This window comes from Monodelphis domestica, chromosome 1 (assembly GCF_027887165.1).
Source record: "Monodelphis domestica isolate mMonDom1 chromosome 1, mMonDom1.pri, whole genome shotgun sequence".
In the NCBI taxonomy this organism is placed as follows: Eukaryota; Metazoa; Chordata; class Mammalia; order Didelphimorphia; family Didelphidae; genus Monodelphis; species Monodelphis domestica.
In genome coordinates this window covers 171,509,242-171,522,440 of record NC_077227.1, presented here as the reverse complement: position 1 = coordinate 171,522,440, position 13,199 = coordinate 171,509,242, and the positions used below count along the sequence as shown (strand labels likewise).

At 35.0% G+C, this 13,199-nt stretch overlaps 1 protein-coding gene across 1 annotated transcript; it reads right to left on the bottom strand.

Moving 5' to 3' along the window:
• Positions 1–6,201: 6,201 nt before the first annotated feature.
• Positions 6,202–12,488, bottom strand: LOC100618508 (olfactory receptor 4F15-like). Its single transcript, XM_007479724.3, has 2 exons — positions 11,561–12,488; positions 6,202–6,239 (listed from the first exon to the last, which is right to left on the bottom strand). Exons 1-2 carry the CDS (start codon positions 12,486–12,488, stop codon positions 6,202–6,204), a joined length of 966 nt encoding a protein of 321 aa, XP_007479786.3.
• Between the last annotated feature and the right edge of the window lie 711 nt (positions 12,489–13,199).

The following is a 13,199-nucleotide window of genomic DNA, read 5'->3' as shown; positions in this document are numbered from 1 at the left end:
TAAATACTGCTTATTATTTTAAGGAAAAGCTCTTTTATTCCTGTGCTTTCTGATATTTTCAATAGGAATGGGTATTTTATTTTTTCAAAGGTTCTTTCTGTATCTATTGAGATAAACATGCAATTTCTGTTAGTTTGATTACTGGCATAGCCAATTATACTGATGCTTTTCCTAACATAAAACCAGCCTTGCAATCCTAGTGTAAATACCCTCTGGTCATCCATAGTGAATAATCCTTGTGATATATAGCTATAGTCTCTTTGCTAGTATTTTATTTAAGATTTTTGCATTTATGCTCATTAAGGAGATTGATTTGTCATTTTCATTCAATGTTTTTGGTTTTCCTGGCTTAGGTATCAGTACAATATTTGTGTCATGAAAAATATTTGGTAGGACTCCTTCATTGCTTATTTTGTCAAATAGTTTAGATACTGTTGGGATTAATTGTTCTTTAGATGTTTGATAGAATTCATTTGGGAATCCATCTGGTCCTGGGGGTTTTTTCTTGGAGAGTTCTTTGATGGTTTGTTCAATGTCTTTCTGAGAAGGAATTATCCAAGTATTCTATTTCCTCTTTTGTTAATCTAGGCAATTTATATTTTTGTAAATATTCATCCGTTTCACCTAGATTGTCAGATTTATGGTCACACAATTGTATGAAATAGCTCCAATAATTACCTTAACTTTCTCTTCATTACAGTGAAATTACTCTTTATTTTTGATAATATAATTTGATTCTCTTCTTTCTTTTTATAAAATCCAATTGAACAATATCTTACCTATTTTATGTTATTTCATAGAACCAACTCCTAGTCTTATTTATTAATTCAATGGTTCTTTTTACTTTCAATTTTATTAATTTCACCTTTGATTTTTAGTTGCATGCACAATTCATTGATTTGCTTTTTCTCTATTTTGCTGATATAAGCACTCAGGGATATAAATTCTCCCCTGAGTACTACTTGCCTGTATCCCATACATTTTTATGTATTGTCATTCTCTTCAATGAAATCAGTTATTGTTTCTGTTATTTGTTCTTTCACCCATAATAATTGAAGAATTATTTCATTTTTAATGTATAATATAATAAATATATAATTTATAATATAAGAATGATGTAATATTATAATTTATAATGTAAATTATATAGATTATAGTTTCCAATTAATTTTTAATTTGCCACTCCATGAACCCTTATTGATTAAAATTGTTAAGCCATTATGACCTGCAAAATGTGCATTTATTATTTCTTTTTTCTGCATTTGGTTGTGATGTTTTTATGCCCCCAGTACATGGTCAATCTTTCTACATGTACCATTTGCTGCTGAAAAGAAGGTATATTCATTTATATCCCTATTCAATTTTCTGCAGATATCTATTAAATCTAACTTTTCTAAAATTTCATTTGCTTCCCTTACTTCTTTTTTGTTGTTAGATTTATCTAGTTCTGGTAGAGGAAGGTTGAGGTTCCCCACAAGTACAGTTTTACTATCTATTTCCTCCTTCAGCTCCTTTAGTTTCTCCTTTAAAAATCTGGATGCTATGCCATTTGGTGCATATATGTTGAGTACTGATATTTCATCATTGTCTATACTGCCTTTTATAAAGATGTAATTACCTTCCTTACCTCTTTTAATCAAATCTGTTTTTGCTTTGTCTAAGATCATGATTGCTTACTCCTGCCTTCTTTGTCTCAATAGAAGCCCAATAGCTTCAGCCTCTTAACTTTGCTCTGTGTGTGCCTACCTGCCTCAAATGTGTTTCTTGTAAACAGCATATGGTAGGATCCTAGTTTTCAATCGACTTGCTCATCCCATTTACATGAACAATTATGATTACCATTTATGAATTCCCCTCCATCTTGATTTCCTCATTTAATCTTGACCCTTCTCCTTTGACTCTTTCCCTCCATACCAGTGTTTTGATTTAATCACTTCCCCACTCCCTCCTACTTTATATTATTCCTCTTCCCATCACTTCCCTTCTTATTCCATGCCTAATTCTATATAGAGTCTATATATATAATAATAAATCAATATGTCAATGAGTAACCATATAACCCAGGTTCTCACAGAATTCCTACATTAGTAATTTCTTGGAAGAACATTCAGTTTCTGGGGGGAGGGTTGGAAAGAAGGGGTTTAGGAACCTCATGTGATGCCTAGGCTATGTGTTTGGATTTATCTAAGGTATCGCTATGATTTTACTGGGGTCTACTCTCTCTACTGGGGGCTACAGGTCAAGACTTTCAGGTAGTCCAATAATTCTTAAACTGTCTTTCCTAGAACTATTTTCTGGGTCAATGAGATATTTCATATTTTTTCAATGAGATAGTTCAAATTTTCTTCTATTTTTTCAATCTTTTCATTTTTGTTTTATTATTTCTCAATTTATTGTGAAGTCATTAGCTTCTATTTGTCCAATTCTAATTTATAAAGACTGAATTTTTCCATGACATTTTGATTCTCCTATTCCATTTGATCAATTCTATTTTCATGGTACTCTTTTCTTCATTGGGTTTTTGTGCCTCTTTTTCAAGTTGACCAGTTTTTCTTTTTTTAAGCTATTATTTTCTTTTCACATTGCTTTCATTTCTTTTCCCCTTTTGGCTTCAATGTGTCTTATTTGACTTTTAATTCCTTTTTTTAGTTCTTCCTGAACATTAAAGCAGTTCCCATTTTTAAAAGTTGTTTTGTTTTGTTTTGTTTTGTTTTTGTAGTTTCTTGAATCTCACCATCCTCTGTTGGTTCTTCTTTTTTTTTTCTTTTTCCCCATAGAAATTTTAGTGTGTTACATGTTTTTGCTTTTGTTTACTCATTTTCCCAGCCTCTTTTTTTTTTTTTTGTCTATGGACTTGGAATTCTGCAAGCTTGCTGATTCTGTTTCTTCTTTGCTGGTTTGCAGGATTAGGCATGGTGAGTTTATTTGCCCTGAGGCTAAGTCTTCAACCCAGCTGTCCTTGAATGCTTCAAATGGTCAAGAAAGATACACTTCTTATCCTCACTCTGGCCTGGTGCCAAGGCTTGATACTTCAAGGGGAGAGTCTAAATTCTCTTTTAGTAATGGTGCTGCTGTTCTGGGTTCCCAAAGTTAGCCTATGCCCATTTGCAGAACTTAGAAAGGTAGGTGGGGGTGGGAGTCAGCACTCCTCCATGTGCAGTTTTGTTTCTGGTTCCTCCTTATCCTGTGAAAATTCTCTCTCTCTCTCTCTCTCCCTTTCAAATTGTATTCAGTGGGAGAGGCTTCTCCACTCTCTCCCAATTTGTCTTGCTGTTGGATTGGGATTCCTGTGTTTTCAAAGTACTTTTTATAGATCGGTATGTAAGTATAGTCAGAACAGTTTCAGCTTATGGTGTTACTAAGCTGCCATCTTGACTCCACCCCTCTTCTTTCAATTTTTTGAAAAAATTTACCAATGATCTATTTTATTTGGGTTTTTTATAGAACCAACTCCTAGTTTTATTTATTAGATCAGTAGTTCTTTTACTTTCAATTTTATTAACATCTCCTTTGATCATTAAGATTTTCTATTTGTCTTTAATTAGGGATTTTTAATTTGTCCTTTTTCTAGTTTTTTAGTTACATGTCCAATTCAATGATCTACTTTTTTTTTTCCATTTTGTTTATATAACCATTTAGGGATATACATTTTCCCCTGAGTGCTACTTTGGCTGTATTTATAAATTGGGGTATTTTGTTTCCTAATTGTAATTCTCACCAATGAAATCAGTGATTCTTTCTATGATTTGTTCCTTCACCAACCTGTTTTAAAGAATTAGATTGTTTAGTTTCCAATTAATTTTTAATTTGCCTTTCTATGAACCCTTGCATTTATTATTCTGCTTTTTCTGCATTTAGTTATGATGTTTTTATGCCCAGTACATGGTCAATTTTTGCATATGTACCATGTGCTGCTGAAAAGAAGGTATATTCATTTTTATCCTTATTCAATATTATCCAGATCTCTATTAAATCTGTAAAATTTTATTCACTTCCTATCATACCTTCTCAATTATTTTTGGTTAGATTGATTTAGTTCTAACAGGGAAAGGTTGTGGTCCCTCAATAATCTAGTATTATTGTCTATTTCCTCCTTAAATTCCTTTAATTTTTTCTCTAAAATGTTGGATGCTATACCATAGTCTATACTATCTTTTATCAGGATATAATTACCTTCCTTATCTATTTTTGCTTCAGTTCTGTCTGAGATCATGATTTCTAGTGCTGCTTTTTTGTCTCAGTTGAAGTCTAAAAGATTCTGCTCCAGCCTCTTATCTGCTCTGTATCCTTCTCAAATGTGTTTCTTATAAACAACAGGATTCTGGTTTTCATCCACTCTGCTATCAGTTTCCATTTTATGGTTGAAATAATCCCATTTATATTCATAATTATGATGACCATCTGTGTATTCCCCATGATCTTGATTTCCTCTTTTGATCCTGCCCCTTTTCCTTTCACTTTTTCCCTCCACACTAGTGTTTTGCTTTTAGTACTCCCTTACTTCCCCCACCCTTACAATACTCCCCTTCCCACAACCAGCCTTCTTATTCCCCTCCTCTATTGACTCTGTGTTGCACTGTCTCCAAAGAAATTTTCTAAAGTTAGGTGTTTCTTTTGCTGTTTGCTCATTTTCCCATTATTTTTCCCCTGTGTCCAGGGAATTTTGAAAACTGATGATTCTGTCTCCTCTTCCACTAGCTTACAGGGTTCAGCACTTTGAGCTCCTTTGACCTGCTATTAGGTCTTCACTGTAGCAGTTAGACTTGAATGGTTAAAGCCCTATGGACTTCTAGGCCTCACTTTGGGCTGGTGCCAGGGCCTAGGACTTCTTGAGATGGGTCTGGATTACTCTATTGTTGGTGTAACCTGGGCTCCAGGATCCCAAAGTTGACCTGTGCCCAGGTTCAGAACCTGGTGCAAAAAATGGGCAGGGTGGGGGAGGTCAGCCAGCAATCCTCTGTGTGTAGTTTTGCTTCTAGTTCCCCCTCATGCCATGAAAATAAACTCTCTCTGCCTATCTTTCAAGTTGTGTTCAGCAGGCAAGTCCCCTCACTCCATCTTGCTTGCTGTTAGTTTTATCAAAAATCAATAAAATAGAAATCAGAAAATATTAATTCTCATCTTTTCACAAATTAAACAACATGCCAAAATTTGATGAAGTCAAAACAGCACTTAGGGGAAATGTATGTCATTAAAAACATTCTTCAATAAATGAAAGAGTAGATTAATGAATTGGTCATACAACTAGAAAATGAACAAATTTAAAATTTCCAATTAAACAGAAAGATTGAAATCCTGAAAATCAAAGGAGAGATTAATAAAATTGAAAGCAAAAATAAACTCCCATGCTGAACTAATAAATACAACTAAGAGGTAGGTTTTAGGAGAGAGAGAAAAAAAATAAGTATGCAATTAATTTTTTTTCTTTTTACCAGTATGTAAAATAAAAAATAACAATAAATCCATAATTAATAAAAAAGAAATAAGGTAATCATTAGGTGCTTTTTTGTCAAACTATTGGCCAATAAAACTCACAATTTAAATGAAATGGATGATTCTTTATACAAGTATATATTGCCCAGGTTAACAAATAAGAAAATGAGAGTATTTAATAATCTATAGTAGAGAAACTGAACAAATCATAAATTAAAAAAACATAAAATAAAAACCATTACAATCAGATGGGTTTACAAGTGAAATCTAACAAATCTTTGAAGAACAATTAATGCAATGATTAAATAATATATTTCTTTCCCTCTCCCTTCCCTCTTTCTCTCTCCTGCCATTCCTTGGCTAGATGTTGACCCTCATACCTTGCTACTTAGTGTAATAGTCAACTGGATCATCTTCCCATCATCTCTCACTTCAATTAATCCTCCATTCATCTAAAAAATGATCTATCTATATATTACTGATATATCTAATAGGTATATCTGTTGATATATCTATATATTACTTCCAAATTCTCTGTTTGACTTTTAAAACCCTGCATAACCTTTTTTCTTGCTGCCTTCTTAGTCTTTTTATACTGTACTCTACTTCAGGTACTCGATGATCCAGTGGCACTGGCCTCCTTGCTGTTCCTCAAACAATATACTCCATCTCCCAACTCTACACTTTACACTAATTACAACTTTACACTGATTATCCTTCATATCTGGAACATCAATACCTCCTGGCATTCTAGTATTCCTTTAAATTTCAGATAAAATAATTTCTATAAGAAGCCTTCCTTAAACCTACATAACATTAGTGCCTTCCCTTAAAGTTTATTTCCAATTTGTCTGGTATATATCAGGTTTGTATGTAGTTGTTGATAGTCTCTCTCATTAGATCATAAGTTGCTTCAAGGCCTTTGTATCCCCAGTGCTTAGCACCATGCCTACCTAGAACCTAATAAGTGTTTAATAAACATCTGTTGGCTTTTTTTTTGCTTATTTATTATAATTTTTGCCATAATCTCTGATACTCAAGGCAGAGAACTAGTGTTCTTCCTCTTCCTTATACTAGTTTTATGATCATAGACAAGTCAATTAACTTCTCTTGGTCTCAATTTCTTCATCTTAAAATGAAAGAGATTGGACCAGATAACTTATCTCTATGGTCTTTCTCAGTATTAAGTCTTTCATCTCATGACTTTTCTTGTAGATTTATTTTGCTTGACTATACATATTCTTCTGAAATTATTTATTTTTAACAATCTTTTCCTTTTAAATTGAATGACAAATTTTCTTTCTCCTTCCTACTCTTCTTCCACCATAGAGAAGGCTAGCAAATGAAATTAATGAATTATTATTGTTTAAAAAAACTAAGTATTAAGTATTAATTCTAAGGCAGATGAGCAGTGAGGGCTAGGTAATTGGGGTTAAATGAATTGGCCAGGGTCAAACAATTTTAGGAAGTGTTTGAGGCAAAATTTGAACTAAGAATCTTCTGACTCCAAGTCTAGCTCTCTGCCCACTGAGCCACCTAGCTACCTTGAAATCAATTAATTATCCATGTGAAACAAAATAAAGAAACAAACAAACAGAAACAAAGAAAGAAGGAAGGAAGTAACAAACGAATGAATGAATGAATGAATGAACAAACAGAGGGAGGGAAAGAGGTTGGAAAATTGTATTTCATTTTGCACTCAGAATTTATCAGTTCTCTTTCCCTAGAAGTAGATAAATTTGTTTTATAATGAGTCATTTCAAATTTTCTTTCATCATTGTATTGATGACTTGCCAAAGCTTGAATTGTCATTAAAACAATGATTTCTCTATTGTTTTCACTTCACTGTGCATGAGTTCATATATGTATTTCCATGTTTTTTTCTCCCCTGAAAACTCGAGACTTCATCAGCACAAAAAGGACTCAGTCTTTCTTATGCCACAACTTATTCATCTCTGCCCCAATAGATGATCATCCCCTCAATTTCTAATATTTTGACACATGAAAAGAGCTGTTATACATATTTTTTATATATGGGTCCTTTTCTTTTCTCCTTAATCCCTTCAGGGTACAGACCTAGAAGTGATATTGCTTGTTCAAAAGCTATGCAATATTTATTGGGAAAGGAAATGAAGTTTGTAGCACTTATAGTATAGTTTCAAATTGTTCTCCATAATGGGTGGACCAATTTAAAATTCTATCAAGAGTTTATTAGTGTACTTATTTTTCTTCCCTCCTCCCCTCCTGTATTTGTTATTTCTGGTAAGCATGAACTGGTACCTCAGAGTTGTTCTAATTTGCCTTTCAGTGACCAAAAGTGATTTAGAACCTTTTTATATGAATATTAATAACTTGTTTTTCTTCTAAAAACTGCCTGTTCACATTCCTTTACCACTTATAAATTAGGGAATGGCTTTTAAATGTATAAATTCGATGAAAAGCAACTGCTTGAATACAGGGGTTGAGGGGATATGACTGAGGAGAGACTCTAAATGAACACTCTAATGCAAATACCAACAACATGGAAATGGGTTCGAATCAAGGACACATGTGATACCCAGTGGAATTGCACGTTGGCTATGGGAGAGGGGGGGGGGTAGGAAAAGAAAATGATCTTTGCTTCCAATGAATAATGTTTGGAAATTACCAAATAAAAGAATGTTTAAAATAAATAAATAAATAAATAAATAAATAAATAAATAAAGATTAAATGTATAAATTCAATTTTGTTTTCTATAAAATTGAGGAATGAGGCCTTTATCAGAGAAACAATGTATATGTTTATATTACTTCATTGTCTTTGGAACCTTTTACCAAAAAAAATGTAATTTCCTTGATAATCTCTTTTAATTAGGTATATATTTGCTTTTGTTTTGTCTTAGAATATGATTGCTTCCTCTGCTTATTTTCTACTTCAGCAGAAGTAAAATAGATTTTGCTCCAGCCATTTATTTTAAATCTATTTATGTGTCGAATGCATTTCTTATAACCCAGTATTTGACAAAAACAGGTGGAAAAATTAGAAAAAAAGTATGGGGGAGATTTGGTATAGATCAACATCTCAGACCCTACACCAAGATAAATTCAGAATGGGTAATTGACTTAAATATAAAAAAGGTAATTTATAAGTAAATTAGGTGAACATAGAATAATATACCTGTTAGATCTATGGGAAGGGAAAGTATTTAAGATCAAGCAAGAAACAGAATATTTTATTTCTCCCTTACTTCTTCCAGGCTACCTGATTTCTTCCTATAAATATTTACTAAGGATATACTATGTGTGAAACATTATAGTGTACAGAGCCCAATATAAAATTGAATGTCACAATCTCTGTGCCCTAAGATAGCTTACATCTGAGAAGAGCTTACTTTATGGATCACATAGCCAATATTGAGGTCTAAAATCATTTTCCAATTCTTGTGACTAAAAAGAAGCACTTTAAAATAGGAATTATGTACAATAAATAAAACAATTTAAGATATTTCTTTGGTTTGGGGAAACTCAATATTCAAGTGGGATAACACTCAATGAAGGAGCAGAAGAGTAGGTTAATCTTTACCTCTGGGTTTACACATCATCCTCTCTATCACCATCCACCACACTCCCATAATAGGTCTAAACAACTCAACCTATAAGCTTGCAACATGATTGAACTCTGCCTTCCCTCTTTCCAGTAGTGGAAAACCAAAAAGCAGAAATTTCTTGAGACTGGTGCATCAAGCAATTCTATGTATTGCAATAGAACTTATTCAGAGTCTTATAAAAGAGAATAGTGGCAGAACATTAGTGTATGCATGTGTGGCCCTCTACTAAGCTGGAGGGAAATAATCCAGCATCAAGAAGGCACTAGTTCCACCCCCTCCCCAAGGCACTTGAAGCAGAAACAAGCCAATTAAGCATGAGTTACCCAGGAGTCTGAAAGAGCTGTGAGGTCTGGATCCCAGGGCAACCACTATCAAAAGTGAAGGAATCAAAAAGTGAAGAATATGTGAATATCAGAAGAAAAAAGAGTGAAATTGACAAATATTTCAGAATGAAGAAAATGTAGTTGAACTTTAAGTAGAAGCAAATAAACCAATAGGGAAGAGATTAAAAAGAAAAGAGAATATGATCTCTAAATCAGAAAAAAATTCTGGGGCAAAACAATAATAAAGTGTTAAGTTTAAAAATGGGGAATTTGGCTGTAGATGTAATGGTTCATTTATTATAAAAACTAAGGTGAGAAAGTTGAGAGAGTAAGAGAGTAGAAGCCCCAGCCAGTATCAGCAAGGAAGTGAGAGAAATTTCCTTCAATCTTTTCAGTTCAACTTCTTCCCTCTATCATCAACATTGTTCAACTGATGTTCAAATTGATGCCAGGAGATATTGGGGATACTACAGCTAATGCCAGACATTTAGGTTGTCATCAGGAGACTCCATCTGTTACATCAAATGTGGTGGGGATAATTTTTCTCACACAACATCTTTTCTAATAGGAATAAAAATTCAATAATACCAGATAAGCATGCTTTCAATATCCATTGGGAAGTCAGAAAAAAAAAAACATTTTTAGTATATATTTTAATTAAGCTTTGAATGAATAATTAGGCTGAGGGACAATAAATGAAAAGACCGACCAGGGACTGAGACCAGTGTGAGCAATGGATGTAGACATAGAAGAGTAAGAAGCCAATTTGGGACTTGGGAAATATTTCAATTTTATTGAAAGTGAGAGCATTTAAAAATTAATAGGATCCAATAAGGCTGGAAAATTAGGTTGTAGCCATAATCTGAATGATACTGAATGTAAGTCTAAGAAGTGTGGATTCTTTTGTAATGTGGTTTATATAGACCCTTACTACATATATTGGAACCATGGAATTTCTGTGAAAAAATAGTTATTTTCCTGAGATGCTTATTGCTATATAAAAAGAACAAACCATAATTCCAAGAATAGATTGTTATAATAATATGACATTGAACTAGATACATAACGAATGATTTTGCTGAATGTTCACCAAACTCATAATCATGATTCTCTTCTCTAACTCCTCCTTATGAAAAAATAGAAGATGGGATTTGGAGGTTTTCCTTTTTTCCCTGTGATTAGCAAAATAAGCTATAATTCTAGAAAGAAAAAGATCTTCTGGGAATAGCCTAAACCTGTGATGCTGAACCTATGGCACATGCGCCAAAGATGGCATGCAGAGACCTCTCTGTGAGTACCTGCACCATCCCCAGCAGAGTTACTTAATAGAAAGGCAGAGGGAATCCAGCAAAGCTGCTCCCTTGCCCCTCCCCTCTCCTCTGCATCCCCCCACACCTCCCTGCCCCTCTGTACTTACTCCCTCCTCTGAGCAAAGTGCTCAGGCCATTCCCCTTCCTTTCTCCCTCCCCTGTCTGGGACTAAGGGACTGCAGGTGGATGGGACTTTCCTCTCCTGACATTGGTCCCATTCACACCCCCTAAAAGATCTCCACTTTCATTCATTCCTTCCTTCCCTGTCATCAGTCTGGGGTTGACCCCACCCCCCAAAGGCTAACAGTGCTCCCTCCATTCATCTCCTTCCCCCACATAGATCATAGTCCACTAGGCAACCCAGCACTGCAGTAGTATCAATGGGTGCAACATTGTTAAGCAAATATAATCAGCCTAAAAGGCTCAGAGGTTATACCTCTGAAACTGAGCTGAGCAGAGACCCCCGAGACTGAATTTGAATTGGACCCAACAAGAACATGCACCCCACATGGTATTAAGAAGCCACCTCCCCCTTCCCTTTCCCTTCCTTCCTAACCATACTAGTCTTTTCAGGTGGAGGCCCCTTGTTTGGTCCCTGGTGTGGCAGGATGAAGGGGTGAGTCCCTGGTGGCAGGAGGCTGCTTCTCCCTGGGCATTAGCCAGGTAGTGAGTGGCCTGGCTCCAGATCCATCACAGGAGGGAGCCCTCTGTCTCTAGTGGGGAAGCAAACAGTATGTGGTCTCTAAAAGGTTCTAAAAGGTTCCTCATCACTGTCCCGGGCCATAATGTCTATGTACATGCTATACCCAACAAACATCTGGAAGCATTCAGAACAATCTTGAAGTATCCCTTGATTTTGTTTTACAAAATCATTATGATGTCTCCTTAGAACTCAAAACTTTCCTACTCAGTCTTTTCATTGCCACCTTCATGTCCTTGTTCCTAAATGTGTATATGGCAGGATTCAGGAGTGGGGTAACAACAAAATCAAGAATGGCCAAAAATTTATCTAATGACAAAGTGGGGAATTCCCAAACATACACAAAGAAACATGGAGCAAAGAACAAAAACACTACAGTAATGTGAGCTGATAGTGTGGAGAAAGCCTTGGACAAACCAGCAGAAGAGTGGTGTCTGACACTGACAAGGATAAAAATGTAGGAGATGATTAGGAGGAAGAAGGTGCCCATTGAGATAAGCCCACTGTTAGCAGTGACCACATCCTCTACCCAGTCTGTATCTGTGCAGGCAAGCTCTGCAACTCGAGGAAAGTCACAGTAAAAACTGTCAACCTTGTTAGGGCCACAGAAGGGCAAGTTTACAATACAAACAAACTGAGACACAGCATGAATCACCCCAATCACCCAGGCAACCACTACAAAAGAAATACATGTTTTGTGGTTCATTATGGTCAAGTAATGGAGAGGCTTGCAGATGGCTGTGTATCTATCATAAGCCATGGCTATGAGTAGGACCATCTCAGTTCCTCCCATAACATGGACAAAGAACATTTGTATCATGCACCCTGGGAAGGAAATGACCTTATGTTCACTGAAAATGTCAGTGATCATCCTTGGGGCTGTAGTGGAAGATAGACCCAGATCAATGAGGGAGAGGTTGGCTAGCAAGAAGTACATGGGAGAGTGTAGGTGAGGGTCACAGACCACAGTGAACACAATGAAGAGGTTTCCCAACACAATGCCCACATAAAATGAAAAGAAAAACAAGAAGAGAAGAACCTTCATTCCCCAAGAAGCAGACAGTCCCAGCAGCACAAATTCAGTTACCACAGTGTCATTTGCTCCATTCATTGATATAGTTGGCATTATGGACATTAGATAGTCTAAGGGTAGAGAACAAAAAAGATATTAACAATATGAGGACCAAAGGTTAATTTTCTATTTTGTCCCACCAGTACATTCAGGAAGTACTGGAAAGTAAGTATTGGGAGAGTCACAAAAGAAAAAAATAAAAGTCCTTGGTAAAGATGACCAAAAGGTAAAATTACAATTTTAGTAGGTTTATGATAAATAAGCATATTAATTAACTGTTAATTAAGCATTGGATTAGTACAGGTATTATGGAAAATATTTTGGAATGCTCTAAAACATTAAAGAAAGGTAAAACAGTACCATATGTACCAATATACTTGTAACAATTCTTTTTGTGGTAATAACTGAAAATTAAGTGGGTACCTATACTCTGGGGAATGACTAAGCAGATTATATTATGTTGAATGTAAAGTAACATAATTGCATTATGAAATACTATAGGCAATAGACCCAGAGAAATTGTGGAAAAATTTGTATAATATAAAGAGTAGTGAATAGAACCAGAGCAATTTATATGATGACAATATTGTAAAGACAATTTTTAAAGTGTCAGATCAGTGACAGAAGCAAGAGTAGGAGGAGAGGGAGAGGAAGAAGGAGAGGGAAAGGGAAAGGGAGAGGGAAAAGAAAAAAGAGGTGGAAAATAATAAAACAGGAGGATGAAAGACTCATTTTGCCTGACTCTGGATGGCAGAACTGAGAGTAATAAATAGT

Excerpts from the sequence above, each read along its gene's own strand:
- LOC100618508 (XM_007479724.3), bottom strand. The coding sequence starts at position 12,488 with ATGTCCATAATGCCAACTATATCAATGAATGGAGCAAATGACACTGTG. Across the intron at positions 6,240-11,560 it reads GGTGGCAATGAAAAGACTGA|GTTTAAGGAAGGCTTCTTAT; the intron begins GTAGGAAAGTTT and ends AATGTTATGTAG.